The sequence below is a fragment of the Labrus mixtus genome, chromosome 23, assembly GCF_963584025.1.
Source record: "Labrus mixtus chromosome 23, fLabMix1.1, whole genome shotgun sequence".
NCBI lineage: Eukaryota > Metazoa > Chordata > Actinopteri > Labriformes > Labridae > Labrus > Labrus mixtus.
The window spans coordinates 2,470,157-2,484,396 of NC_083634.1; the positions used below are offsets into that span (position 1 = coordinate 2,470,157).

Genomic DNA, 14,240 nt, shown 5'->3' on the forward strand with positions numbered 1-14,240 from the left:
TGGCAGTGTGCTAAGAAACACAAGCATGGTGACAAGACCTGCCATTGTTGTCTTGAGCTTAGCACCAACTTATCTGCCTGATAGCAAGGGCCACACTCAACGCTTTGATAAGGCTTTCATCATTTACAAGTTGTTTACTGTAAATGCACTCTTTGTTCCCTTAAGCCCAGGGGTGTAACTATGTTTTTTTTTTTTGTCACTGTGTGGTCGGCAAGTCAAAGACTAGCTCTCGGTAGGCTAACCTTTGTTCATGCGGCCCCGCTGCTCTTTTTGTCTGAGTGGTTTCAAACAGGAAGCGTCTGCAGTGTTTTCATGCGAAGCAGCCCAGCAGTTTCTCTCCAGTGCCCAGACGATGACAAGAACATAAGAGGAAATAATTTGAACAATAAAGGTTAAACATTGAGCTGTGAACATCTAGGCTCTTTAACAAATGTTCTTTTACCATCAAACTCTTGAAAGCTAGCTACTTTAGCATTGAGTTGGCCTTGAACTGTTAAACAAAATCGTCTTTATTAAACAAAAAACATATATGTACATATGCATTCAACTATTCTAATATGTTTCCCAAAATTGCTCAAGCAACACATTTACAGTTAAAGATTGCTGGATATCCCAAAGACCTGCCATACTGGGGAATGATTAGCTAAAGTTGGTGTTAGCATAAATATGTTTTCATGCCTTCATATTATAACCTGATAATTCAGCCTTGCAGAGAGTTAAGCCAACACACTAAGTGTTTCATTTACTGTTGTATGAACCAAAAAACTCACCCTGATCTGTTTTTTTAAGGGAGGGAAATGTGATATTAGAAACATCACAGGTTACTTCTGTTAACTACATAATCTAAGTGTATCAATAATAACCACAACAGCAAAAGTAACTGCTGTCTTCTTTCTGTTGTGATTTAGTACTTATTTTGTTCATCTTTAATCTCTCTGGTTCTGTCTCACTCACTGTAAGTCTGTACACTGTCACTGACTAAATCTCTCTCAATAATCAGGAATATTGGGGCACTGTGGCGTAGTGGTTAGTGCTTAATGGTGGTTCTTTGGTCAGTCAGGCTATAGTCATCCAGGTGGGCGGCCCGGGTTCAATTCTGACCTGTGGCAAAAGGAGCCACGTGTCATTCCCCACTCTCTCTCTCACCAATTTCCAACTCTATCCACAGTGCTATCTCGACAATGAATGCACTAAATGCCCAAAATTAAATCTAAAAAAAATAATAATAATCTGGAATATTCTAGAAACTCAACACCATCATTAGTAGATGACAATTAATAGGGTACTTCAATATCCTTGCTGTTGCTGTTGTTGATTTTTTTAAAGGCTGTAGAGACCATTTTGACTTTTTTTTTTTCGTAAGGTTTATTTTGGGTCTTTTTTGTGCTTTTATTGTAGAGACAGGACAATCTAAAATCAGGGACAGAGAGAGAGAGAGAGTGGGGAAGGAGATGGGGGGAAAGGAGCCACAGTTGGGATTTACAACTCCTTACACTTGGCACTAACCACTTGGCGCCTCCAACATTTTACATACCTGAACCACACTAACAGAACACTAATAAGTTACTGTCGCTTTTGCCTATATTCCCTCCAGTTGATCATAGCAGTGTTAAAGGTCATTCATCAATACAACCATGTCAGGTTGTAGAGTAAAAAAATAAAACCAGATAAAGAATGTTGTCTCTATAAATAGCTAAACTAAACAATGCATTCCAATGCAGCCCTGAATGTGTTTTCATCGTTTCAGATCAAATATTGGGGTGGCCCTTCTGACTAGCCAATCAAACGCAGTCCTCCCTTCTTATTCACTTCAAAGTACCTAGATTCTTTTCATTCGACGCAGCAAACTCCACATGATGACACCCCTGAGCTTAGCATTGTATCTGACTTATCTGTTCTTTGGAGACTTGGGTGAGTTGTTTGTTGTAAAGGTTTTTATATGCAATACCTCACATATAATAATTATAAATGTTGAATTTCATCATCAGGATGAATCTATCTCTTATTTTTGGATCTCTTTCCTCCTTTCTTTCAGCTCAGACGACTGATCTGAAATCGTCCATATATGTGCGTCAAGAGAGCGGTGTTATACCAGCTAATGTGGGTGATAATGTGACATTGAAATGTTTCTATGAAGCTCATGCAGTAATGTTTTTCTGGTACAAACAAAGTCTGGGAGAGAAACCAAAGCCCATGACTGTCTTCTATCGACATCAGACAAGTGGAAACTTTCTTAATGAATTCAAGAACAATGATCGTCTCAGATTGGTCACAGGAGATGGTGAAAATCACTTGACAATCAGGAATTTAGTCATTTCAGACTCAGCTACCTACTACTGTACAGGGAGCTTTGAAAACGATTTTGAATTTGTAGAGGGCACTACTGTTAGTGTAAAGGGTTCAGATTTGAGGATCCCAGCGATAGTCCATCAGTCACAATCTGAGAGAATTCAGCCAGGAGGCTCTGGGGCTCTGAGCTGTTCAATCAACACTGGAACCTGTGATGGAGAACACAGTGTGTACTGGTTCAAAACCTCTGAAGGATCTCATCCAGGACTCTTTTACACCCATGGAGGCAGGAATGATCAGAGGGAATCTAACACACAACTACACACCTGCTTCTACAACTTGCCAGTGGAAAAACAGAATCTTTCTCATGATGGGACTTACTGCGCTGTTGCCACATGTGGACACATTCTGTTTGGAAATAAGACACAATTGGACTCTGCAAGTAAGTACAAAGATGTTGCAAGAAATTACTATAAATATATCATTTCCAGGTTTTGCATACATCTAGAAATACCAGCTAAAGGTACGGCTTTACCAATTGCAAACCATATACTGTGCTGTTGTATCTTGTGTGGACACATACTGTTAAGGGATGAGAAATGGATGAACATGGAGCATAAGAATCTTTAAAGGGGATGTTTTATAATTACGTCCGTTCTGATTACTACCTCTGTCAGGCTCTAAAGTTGCCCAATGCCTCCTTTCTTCTGAATCTGCAGATGGAATTGTCCTGGAGTATTTCTTAATTGGAGCTTTGGCATTCAGCATGACACTGGTCATCATACTGGGGTATGCAACTTATACAACGTACAGAAGTAACCGCAGCCAATGTACAGGTAGGCTAACTGTCATACTGTTGGTAGTATTATCAACCTATGCTTTTGTCAAGGCAACACCATGTTTTAATGCCTGCCATACGCTCGAAGACTTTGCAAGAACGTAAAGACTTTTAAAAGACCAACGTCTTGACGCCCACTCACATTTACAGACAATGTGTCAGCAACTCAAATACTTTCTAGTTGAACTAAATCAAGACAAGATTATCAAACTCAAGATATTCCATGATGATGTTGAGCCGTAACATACCACCTGTTTCATTTAAAGTTTATTTAAACAGGAAAAGCTCTGAGTTTAAGAATATTTTTCAAATGAGTGTCCTGGCTAAGACTGGAATTAGCACATTAAAAAGTTACAGACACACAAAACATTAAAAATACTACAAAACCCAGGTAAAAAGACCTTGTGTCACAGAGTAGAAAGTCATTATTTAAAGCATCTACAACCTTATGCATGGTGCTCTAATACCTTCAATCTGCTTTTGAAATGTAGATTGAATCAGTGACATATTTTCCTCACACTACGCAAAGTAAATGTATGGTTTTATTTATTTTTTCTTAAACCAGACTCGAGGACTTCAGCTGGCTTGACTTCAAATGCAGTGGTGAGTTTTTTGTTTTCCTTATCAATGTCTTCAACAAAATAAGTTCAAGAGCTAGTCTGCAAAGTAAAATAAAAATGGCCCATTAACGCAATTCAGAACAATCGTTTTTAGCTAAACTGCTTACACTAGCTTGTCTTCTTACCTGGAGTAGGTGTGGCTCAGTGGTAGATTTAGTCGCCTTTCAATTAAAATGTTGGTGGTTTGATCTCAACTCCTGCAGTCCAAATGTCCAAGTGGCCTGCGACAAGACACTGAACGCTATAACCCTATAAATTGGCATAGCCAGCGGCCTTTTAATGTGTAATACTGATGGACACTTAATATAGTAACCTCTACCATAATGGAGGGAATGTGGTGTGAATGGGTGAATGTGACGTGTAGTGGAAGTGCACTTTGAGTGGTCAGAAGACCAGAACAGTGCTATATAAGTACTATCCATTTACCGCTAACCTGCAAGTAGTGCACCCAGAACCTGAACGTTCAAGAACTGGAGTTTCTGGTTGTACAGTACTTTGCACTTCTGTTCTGTTCAGGACCAAAACCTTTTAGTTATTCATCATTAAATGTTAAAATGGTAAATGGACTTGACACATTTCTAGTCTTATGACTACTAAAAGCACTTTTACATCACAGGTTACACCTACACATTAACACCCATTCACACACTGATGGAAGAGGCTGCTATATGAAGTGTCCATCAGAAGAAACCAATCACATTAATACCCATTAATAAATTGCAGATGAAGCAGGGGGAGTAACTTGGGGTTAAGTTTCTTGCTTAAGGACACATCGGACATGTGGCTGCAGGAGATGGGGGTCGAAGCCCAGACATTCTGGCTGAGAGACAACCGACTCGCCTTTAATAATCTCTAAGATGTTCAGTTTAGTTTAGTTTATTTGCACATTTTTTGAAAGAAGAGTCAAACAGAAAATTAAAACAAATAAAAAATAAAACACATGTGCAGGTGAGGTAGAATCTCATGAGGACTTATCTCAAAACCTCACCTTCAGAGATTAAACATGAAGACATGAATGATATATATGAGAATGCCAGTCCTTTTTTTGTGTGTGTAACCATGTGATGTTTTAGATGCTGTAAATCTGACGGAGCCTTTGTGTTTGTCTGTTTCTTTTGGGTTTTTATTCATTTATATATATATATATATGTTGTGGAATGTTTGTGTAGTGTGAAAAGAATAATATATAATGAATCTGTAAAATGTATTGTCACAATATAATCTGCGGACCCCAGGGAGAATAGCTTCTCGCTATGCTGAAGCTAATGGGGATCCAAATAAAACAAACAAACAAACTTTCTTATTGTTAACTTGTTCATTCAGTAAAAATGGCCTTTTGCAAAACCAAAAATATTCTACCTTATAAGTGCTGTTATATTAGTCTGGGTTAAAAGGCCCATTTTTTGCTGGTAATTTCAATATGTAATAAAATATTGATTAATGTTGTCATTTTTTAATACCAGGATTTCCAAGACACAGATGGCATCCATTACTCTGTTCTGAGGGTACAAAAGGTAAACAACAGACCAACAAGACATGAGTGTGACACCCTAAATGAATGTGTGTACTCCAGTGTGAGGCAGTAGAGCTGCACATTATGACTTTGTAAATTGTAAATATGTAAGAACATGTTTAAATGAATGTGTTTATCAAGATGTATAATGTACATTTTTCTGTCAGGTGTTGCCTTGATTCACTGAATATAAAGTTCTGCCTTTCAATAAACTTGTATAAAAGAGCCTCCAGCAGCCAGGTTTTTTTTCCATTGTGAAAGCATTTTGTTTTCCACTCTCAACATAACTGTAGTGTGCAATCTACAGACACACAACCGTAATCTACAACCTACAACAATCCAATCAACTCTCTGGTTCTCTGGTGTCAGTGTCTGGCACTTAGAGAGTTGTCATTGTAAAATAAAAAGAAGAAACATAAAAAAGAACAGTACCAATGTTGGGCCTCCTGCAAAGCCCTTCAGACTTGAGTGAGAATTTGGCCGATATTTACAGGCCACACCTATCTGCTCCATAGCCCCCTCTGAGTGATGCTTTGCTGAAATAATGACTCATGCTCATAGATATGTAGATGTCAAGTGGACGCATGTTAGAAGATGGACATGTTGTCAAATTGTGTGGAATTTGTAGTTCAGGTGTGAATATTTCCTTATACAATAATTAAACCCAGCATCTATTTGCTATTTGCTCCCAAGTTGGAACTAAAGATGGAATTTCTTCATAAAATGAGTCACAGAAAGAGACTAAAGTTATAGAAAAGAACAAGATAACGTGAGACCACCAAACTCAACAGAAAGTGAAACTCAGTTGTGGCATCAAAAGCAAATGAGAACTTGAATAAAACATCTTAGCAGCCATCAGGAAGCTAGAACGCTCACATTTATTGCACGAGGGTTATGGTCAGCAAAGCTCCCCAAACATCATGCAATAATTGAAACGATGGGACTAAGTAAGGCCAGCCTTTTCATAGCACAGTTGCAACACTAGCATTACCTTGAAACACATCGTGAACATGGTGGGAAAAAAAGGTGTCCACATAAATCCATATTTGTAGGTGTATGTCATGTTGGTGATATCGTCATTTTTGTTTGGTTCTTTGAGATGTAATCTACTGAATCTATCTGATGATGTAAACCTACAAATCTTGTTCAGAATAAATGAAAAGGTCGGTCACAAAAAAGGTGTCCATTTCTAGTGTAGTTATTAGCTTTTTCCAACCACTTACCAAGTATTCCAATGTCACACTTGTGCCAACAGAACACCACAAACCCAGAGATTTAGTGATCTTTTTATAGAGTCTGTGTATTTGTAAGTCTTCAATTCAACTACTTGGTCATGCATCTCTTCAAGGCCCCATCACACTCTTTGTCTGTGGTTTCAGACAGGAAGTTAGCAGTGTTTTCATGCACAGCAGCTCCACAGTTGAACTTGAATGTCTCAGTCAAATTTGTAAAAGTGATTGATAAAATAAAAGCCAAGTGATCATCCCATTAAAAACTCTGTAACATTAATGTATGCAGTCTGTCATCACATTGTCTCTGACTGTGTCATTTGAAGTACAGTGTAGCTGCATTGTAAAATGCTAGCAATGCTAGTTGGTTGGCTGCTCCATCACTTGGTTTCTGAGCAAAACATCTCAACTGTTGTATGTAAGTGAAACACTGTACATGTAATTTTTTTTAAAACAAAGGCTATCGAGTCCAGTTGATGTCAGCCTCAGTCCTTAACTCTGTCACTGGTTGCCAATAAATACATTTGACTGGCTCTTGGGACTTTATGCGAAATGTCATGTCAACAAGATGGATTTCCATTGAATCTGACAAAGACATTCATGGTTCCTAGAAGATAAACTCTGTTGTTTTTGGTGATCCCCATGACTAAAAGTTCTATCACATAGGATTAAATCTAGGAATCAGGTTTTTCCAAAGAAAGCCTTCAGAATACTGCAGGACTGCCAGGGGAGGGCTGTTTTCCAGTGCTGAGAGAAGAGGTTTCAATGGATAACGTAGAGGCTTTAAGCTGTCTTGTGAATTTCTTAATTTCATATCAGGAGATTTGCAGAACAAGCCGTTTAGTGCGCCCTGCCCCACTGGATCTGTATATTGTGTGTGTGTGTGTTTTTTTTTTTTTTATTGACCGGACGCTCTGTGCATTTCCTTGTCTGACTTGTCTGATTCTATCCAGCTTGACACGTGCCTGCATTGACTCGGTGGGAAATGGAATCACAGCGTATTTGAAACGGAGCAGAGCGTAGTAGTGCTCGTGGCACGCTCCAGAAACAGACCAAGACACTCACTGTGGAAACACAATCATTGACTAGAGTGGCAGCGAACGGCGGTGATGATCTGACACTTTTCCCATGTGGGAAGCATTCAGCCAGGAGTTTTAAAAGGGGATTAGCATAATAGGTCACTGGTTTAAATATTATTTTATTTAACATTATTGTTAAATAAAATAAGGCTTCTTTTGCATTTAAATCCAAACATTAGCTAGGAAACAGGCAAAAATTAATAAGTTAATATATACAAATGTGCCTATTCCTGACATTTTTTTCTGTTGCTGTTTATAAAAAGCGAATGACTTCAGTTGAGCATTTAGACCAGTGTTTCTCAACTGGTGGGTCGGGACCCAAAATTGGGTTTCCGAGCCATTTTCAGTGGGTCACTAACATATGCCTGTAAAATATAGAGTCAAAAAGTCTATGAAGCGCTTTTTCAACATCTGTGTTTTGCTCCGTCTCATTGTTCTGTCACATGTTTTGTACCGGCTGAGGTCCAAACTGCACAATTTTTCATTGAACAAATCTGATTGGTTAAAAACATATCTGGAATTCGGGTCCCGTTTTTTCAAGAAGGAGTTGGTGGTGGGTCCCGAGGATAGACCAGTTGAGAACCACTGATTTAGACTGTCCCATTTGATTCTGTTCATGCTGTGTGGTTTGAAACATCAGTCATGTTATGGGAGTTGAGTCTCTTTAAGTGACTTTCTTCTCGAGAATGAATGAATGGAGGGGGCCGTGACCATGGGTTGTCACTTCTTGTTAGCCAATCACAGACAGTCCTCTCCTGTAAGAGTGAAGGACATTTGAGGTTATCTTCATTCATCAAGACAGTTTGATCATGATGACATCTCTGAGGTTAGCTTCATACCTGACTGCTTTTTGCCTGTGGAGAATAGGTAAGTCAAGTTTATTCTGGATGTATTTATTTCCTGCAAATGTGTATTCAGTGATCATATTCAATCACTAAGATAAACTTCCATATTACATTTATCCCTTTCTTTGTCTTCTTTATTTACAGCTCTGACAACTGGTGTCAAAATGTCCTTTAATGTGCGTCAAGAGAGAAGTTTTATAACGGCTGACGCCGGTGACAGCGTGACTTTACAATGTTTCTTTGAAGGTGATGTGGCAGCAATGATTTTCTGGTACAAACAGGCTCTGGGACAGAAGCCAAGGCTCATCTCTAGTTTCTATAAACACGATTCAAATGGCACTTTTAGTGAAGAGTTCAAGGGCAATACACGCTTCACATTGGAGACTAAAGATGGGAACAACCACTTGAAAATCACAAATTTGATCACTTCGGATTCAGCCACCTATTACTGTGTAAGTAGCTACGCATACAGTTTTCAATTTGCAGATGGAACTACTCTTAGTGTGAAAGGTACTGGTTGGAACATCACAACGATGGTCCGTCAGTCAGAACCTGAGACCATCCAGCCAGGAGGCTCTGTGACTCTAAACTGTACAGTCCACACTGGGACCTGTGATGGAGAACACAGCGTTTACTGGTTCAGAAACTCTGAAGAATCTCATCCAGGACTCATTTACACCCATGGAGGCCAGAATGATCAGTGTGTTAGAAAACCCATTACAAACACTTGTGTCTACAACTTGCCAATGAAGAACCTGAATCTTTCTCATGCTGGGACTTACTACTGCGCTGTTGCCACATGTGGACACATTCTGTTTGGAAACGGAACCAAGCTGGACTTAGCCAGTAAGTACAAAGTTGAAACTATTACTTATTCCAGATACTACCAGATGTTACCTAAATCCGGAAGTAACAACTTAATTGTATAACCTGACTATCATTTGAGTTTTTGAGGTCGACATTGAGCTCAGAAATCAATAAATTACCTGACAATATTTTGTTTCCACTCAAACACGGGGGCATTTTTAACTAGCCTATGTTCCAATGGCCAGTTCCCAAACCAAATTTGGTATTTCTTTGCTCATATCCGCCAACATCTTGATCAATATTGAGAAATCTGCAAATATCTGGAATAAAAATATGGCTGAATATAGCCAGTATAAATCTGTTAATTCTACTAAAATGCTTCCTGTTGTCTCATGATGTCTTACTTTCTGCAGATGCTGAAAACGCTCCTGACTCTCTTGTGTTTTTCTTGAGTGGATGTTTGGCATTCACCACCATCCTGGTTGTTGCACTGATTATCTATGTATGCAAGATGAACAAAAGAAGCTGCCAATCTTTAGGTAAGTGTTTCTGTTTCTGTCCAACAGCTTGGGTTTGCTGAAGATTAAGTAGTAGATTAAGCTCTTTAAGTAAAGAGCCTTTTCTATTTCATGACAGAGTCTCAAAGAGTGTCAGCCTCCACTACAACAACGGCAGAGGTAAATATAATCTGTTAAAATGACTGTTGATTTAACTGAGTTAGCTTGACAGTTTTATGTACCGGTCATAACAACTGAATTGTGTTTTCCTTATGGTTAAATAAAATTAATTTTGGGGCACCAAAACACTTAGAGCAAAACTCAGAAAACAGGCAGAGGGGTTGATATTTCCACTTACTTCTAAGGCACAAAACACGGTGGTGCTTTAATAGTCAACATTATTATTTAACAAATATCTTGAAAACACCCGGGCGCTGAATCAAAAATCTTAGTCGCAAGTATTCTATATTTCAGCTACTCCTCTAAAAATGTAAAATTTTAGGCTTTATTTTCTACATTTTCTCAAAATCCTCTTTTGCACATTTGTCAAAAACCCTTTGACCAAAGGAACCATACCTAAATTCTTGGAAAATTTATATTCATCTTTTGGATAATACCAAACAAACCAGGTGTTACATAATGTGTATTTGTCATGAACCATCAAGAAATGGACAACATGATTTGTTGCGACAAGTCATAACTCCTAATTTCCGCTGCGGGGCCGTCAGCGCCACGGTTTTGCTTTATTGGGCGGCGCACCCTGCCCCACTGGTTCCCTGTCTGATGGACCGAAGTATGTGGGAATTGGAGTTAGACGAATACGCCTGAGTGAAGAAAACAGGAAGTTACCCAAGGCAATATCCAAACCCAAATCCAGGTGGCGGTAATGCTTTGTTTGCCAACTTGCTATTAAACAACAAACTCAGAAGAAGAAGCAGACACAATAAAACACAAGAAGAAAAAGAGTAAGATGACAGCCAATCTAGAAGACCTAGACAAAAGAAAACCGGTGTCCAACAACTTATACCTGCTGTTTCTTTTTTTAAACTCCGGATATGAAAGCAGAGAGAGTCAAAGACATGACCAAAGCTAATACATATTTTAGGCTTTGCACCCATATGCAGAAGTAGAGCACATTGGCCTCAAGTATTTATTGAAAGTACTCAATCCTCGTTACAATATCCCACCCTGTGCTCCCATAAGCCAGTAAGCGGTCCCTGCCCTTCACTGCTGTACACAAGCAGCGATTGAGCATGAATGAACATAGTACATATTGTTGCACTAACGACAGATGGATGGACTTCCTGTGACACTTAAAGCTATCCCACAGCAACTGCACACTTCATCAACACTGTGACCTCTGTGTACTGTTACGCCCCTACCAGACAGATTCATAGTGACCAAATGTAGTCATGTGAAATGCAACTTCACTGAGAGTCATCAGATACATTATAAGTTAAAGCATTAATATACCTCAACAGAGCATTGCATAATAGTGATGAAAACTTTGAATCACTTAAAAAATTATCAAAAGGTTTTACTTTTTGGAAATTAAATGAGGAAAAAAAAAGCTGAAAATCTGCTTGTAACTTCTCTAGTTGGTATGTTTTCTGTTGCTAGGGTGACCAGGAAGCAGACAACCTCCATTACGCTGCCCTGAGTGGTCACAAGGCCAGCAGATCAAGGAAACAGAGGGATGATACCTGGAGTGAATGTGTGTACTCTGGTGTCAGGCAGTAGGACGGGACATGTTTTGGTCAATGAAATAAAATGTTCAGGGGATTAAACAAGGTAGTTATGTGAAAGTCATATTTAAATGTAAAAACTGATGAATGTAACACCATGTGTATCTTGGAATAACTTGAGTTAGCTAGTGAAACCATTGTACAGCTGTTTTGTGTTTTTCTAGGGCTGTCAGCATTAACTAGTTAATCCTGATTAATAAGGTCTAAAATTAATTAAATGTTTTTTAATTTGTTGATGATATTTTGTCCCTTTAGCACACCATGGATATGTCTCTGCAGTGCCCCGTGTAGTTACAGAGATGGAAAAGAATGTCACTAGTGTGAATAATGGAATTTCAAACATCCGATTAAAGCTGCGATTAAAAAGTTTAATCGTTTTGTCGACAGCCCTAGCTTTTAGTATAATAATTGGTGAAGACGGCATCACTGAGAGTGCTGGACTGTATCCCCGTAGAAAAATATATTTAATTTACTTGAAGTTTCCTTCATATCTCTTAGGCCTTTTTTTTTTCAAAGTATTTTTTTATTGATGATGAAATATCTGTAAGCGGTCTGAAATAAAATTATAAAATAATACTTTTTGTTTTTTGACTCTTTTTTTTAAGAAAGAATTTGTTCCCTACCAAAGCAACACTGGTTTATATTTACTGTCCATCCATCCATTGTCTTTACCACTTTTCCTGTTTGGGGTCGCGGGGCTGGAGACAATCCCAGCTGTCATTGGGCGGGAGGCATGGTACACCCTGTACCCAGTCAATCACAGGGCTGACATATAGAGACAGACAACCAGCCACACTCAAATAGAGAACTACGGGCAATTTAGAGTCACCAGTTAACCTAACGAGCATGTCTTTGGACTGTGGGAGGAAGCCAGAGTACCCAGAGAGAACCCACTCTTGCATGCATGGGGAGAACATGCAAACTTCACATGTGTGACGGGAATTTGAAACAGGAATCTCCTTACTGTGAGGCAACAGCGCTAACCACCGCACCACAGTGCAGCCCATAAATGATGGTATATAAACATCGCACAAAAGGTAAGGAAATTTGGTAAATTTGTTTGGTAGATTATTTCTTTTTTGTAACAATGCTTCTTGGCAATAAATCTTATACCGTTGGAAAGCCTGTTTATTTCCCTTCTAAATGGTGCCACATTTGTAAGGAACATGCAATTGTGGGATGAGCAGCAGAGCTTAGTATGTGGGTTGCGCCCTTGAAAAACTTGACAAATCTTCTCTGCCAATGCCAAAAGCTCAATCTGCTGTTGACTCTTGTTTGGTGTTGTTTAGTGGGTTGGATGATTGATGTCTGAAGAAACAAGACATATTAGCAATTTAACAATTCATTCATTTAACAAACAGGAGCCTCGTTAGCATGTGGAAGAACCTTACACAACCAGAACAGCCTAGCACCTCCTCCTCATGCTGGTCACCAGCCTGGTCACACACTGCTGTGGGATGGCATCCCATTCTTCAACCAACATTTGTCGCAAGTCAGCCAATGTGCTTGTGTTGGTCACTCTAGCAAGAGCTGATCCCACAAGTGTTCAATTGGGTTGTGGTCTGGACTGAAGGCCATTCCCTCCTCTCTACTCCCAAATTCTGGAGGTAGTCTCTGATAAACCCCGCTCTGTTTGGCAGAGACAGGGATAGTCTCCCACTGTATGGAGCCTATGTGACATTTTCTCGATATTTTTAGGAGTCCTTATGTGAAAACGGCATTGGTTGATGGAACACGCCCCCTCTGTAAAATTAAAGAGCTCATTCTAAGGTTACAAATGCATTATTATGCATTAAAACAATGCTTATTGCTAAGTGATAATACAATACATTTAGAATCTTACATGCCAATTACTGCCAATACTTTCACCAGTAGACCCCCCTCCCCAGGATATAGCATTCAGTTCACTTCATTGTTTAGTTGCTGTTTAACTGCTTGTGCCTGTGTCTGCTTTGGAAACGTATTTTGATGTGTATATGTCAATGCTGTTGCCCCTTATCATTTCTGGCAGGATGTGGAGGTGTTAGAACTTGAGCAGATATCAGACCAGAAAAGTCCCTTGTAATGCATCAACACATGTAGAGCTGAGTTTGTGTGGGCTGGGGTTTGAAAGCCCCACTGACGATGGAATCAGATCTAAAATATTTGATGGAGTTAAGTCGTATTATATTATTTTAAATATTAAATGACTTGTTTACTAGGAAAATGTGCTGGTTGTGTTTCAAAAGGTACAAGTAAGTACAGCCAAAGTACATGTAATCATGGTAGGAAACTTCTGTGTTGCCTTTAAGGCAATTTTCATCTATGACCTCTCTGTTTGGGTCATACGTGAGCCAAGAGGCTAAACTGAAGATAGGTTACATCTTGACATATTCAAATAAATTCAATTCAAACAACTGTATTAATCCTTTGTGGGGCAATTGGTTTTAGCAGCTTTTACAATTACATAAATATTAGGTTTTAAACAAACAGTTTATAATACATTTTCAGGATTTCAGTGGTTACTTCCAACTACATCTACCAGCTTGAGCCTAATATGAATTTGTAATGCATTTGTGGTACATTAGTCGCTGAAATGGCCATTGTTATAGAAGTGACATTACAAAGAATCTGACTTATGGCTAATTTAGGACATAATTTGTGACCAAGTTACCCCAAAGGTAAATGGTTAAAATATAAATGGTTTGAGCTTGTATAGTGCTTATCTAGCTCGCTACCCATTCACACCCTGATGGCAGTGGTTGCTATGTGACCATCAGAAGTAACTAATCCCATCCA

At 39.0% G+C, this 14,240-nt stretch overlaps 2 protein-coding genes across 2 annotated transcripts; both read left to right on the top strand.

Annotated features, from left to right (window-relative positions):
* Positions 1–1,789: 1,789 nt before the first annotated feature.
* Positions 1,790–5,486, top strand: LOC132958626 (uncharacterized). The gene is made up of 5 exons (XM_061031581.1): positions 1,790–1,911; positions 2,036–2,731; positions 3,009–3,125; positions 3,693–3,730; positions 5,211–5,486. The coding sequence occupies exons 1-5, from the start codon at positions 1,854–1,856 to the stop codon at positions 5,331–5,333; spliced, it is 1,032 nt and encodes a 343-aa protein (XP_060887564.1). The 5' UTR covers positions 1,790–1,853; the 3' UTR covers positions 5,334–5,486.
* Positions 5,487–8,330: 2,844 nt separating this feature from the next.
* On the top strand, positions 8,331–11,834 carry LOC132958578 (uncharacterized). Its single transcript, XM_061031512.1, has 5 exons — positions 8,331–8,435; positions 8,558–9,259; positions 9,634–9,759; positions 9,857–9,897; positions 11,338–11,834. Exons 1-5 carry the CDS (start codon positions 8,378–8,380, stop codon positions 11,455–11,457), a joined length of 1,047 nt encoding a protein of 348 aa, XP_060887495.1. The 5' UTR covers positions 8,331–8,377; the 3' UTR covers positions 11,458–11,834.
* Positions 11,835–14,240: the final 2,406 nt, after the last annotated feature.

Excerpts from the sequence above, each read along its gene's own strand:
- LOC132958626 (XM_061031581.1), top strand. The coding sequence starts at position 1,854 with ATGATGACACCCCTGAGCTTAGCATTGTATCTGACTTATCTGTTCTTT. Across the intron at positions 3,126-3,692 it reads TAACCGCAGCCAATGTACAG|ACTCGAGGACTTCAGCTGGC; the intron begins GTAGGCTAACTG and ends TTCTTAAACCAG. Across the intron at positions 3,731-5,210 it reads GCTTGACTTCAAATGCAGTG|GATTTCCAAGACACAGATGG; the intron begins GTGAGTTTTTTG and ends TTTTAATACCAG.
- LOC132958578 (XM_061031512.1), top strand. The coding sequence starts at position 8,378 with ATGATGACATCTCTGAGGTTAGCTTCATACCTGACTGCTTTTTGCCTG. Across the intron at positions 9,260-9,633 it reads AACCAAGCTGGACTTAGCCA|ATGCTGAAAACGCTCCTGAC; the intron begins GTAAGTACAAAG and ends TACTTTCTGCAG. Across the intron at positions 9,898-11,337 it reads CCACTACAACAACGGCAGAG|GGTGACCAGGAAGCAGACAA; the intron begins GTAAATATAATC and ends TTCTGTTGCTAG.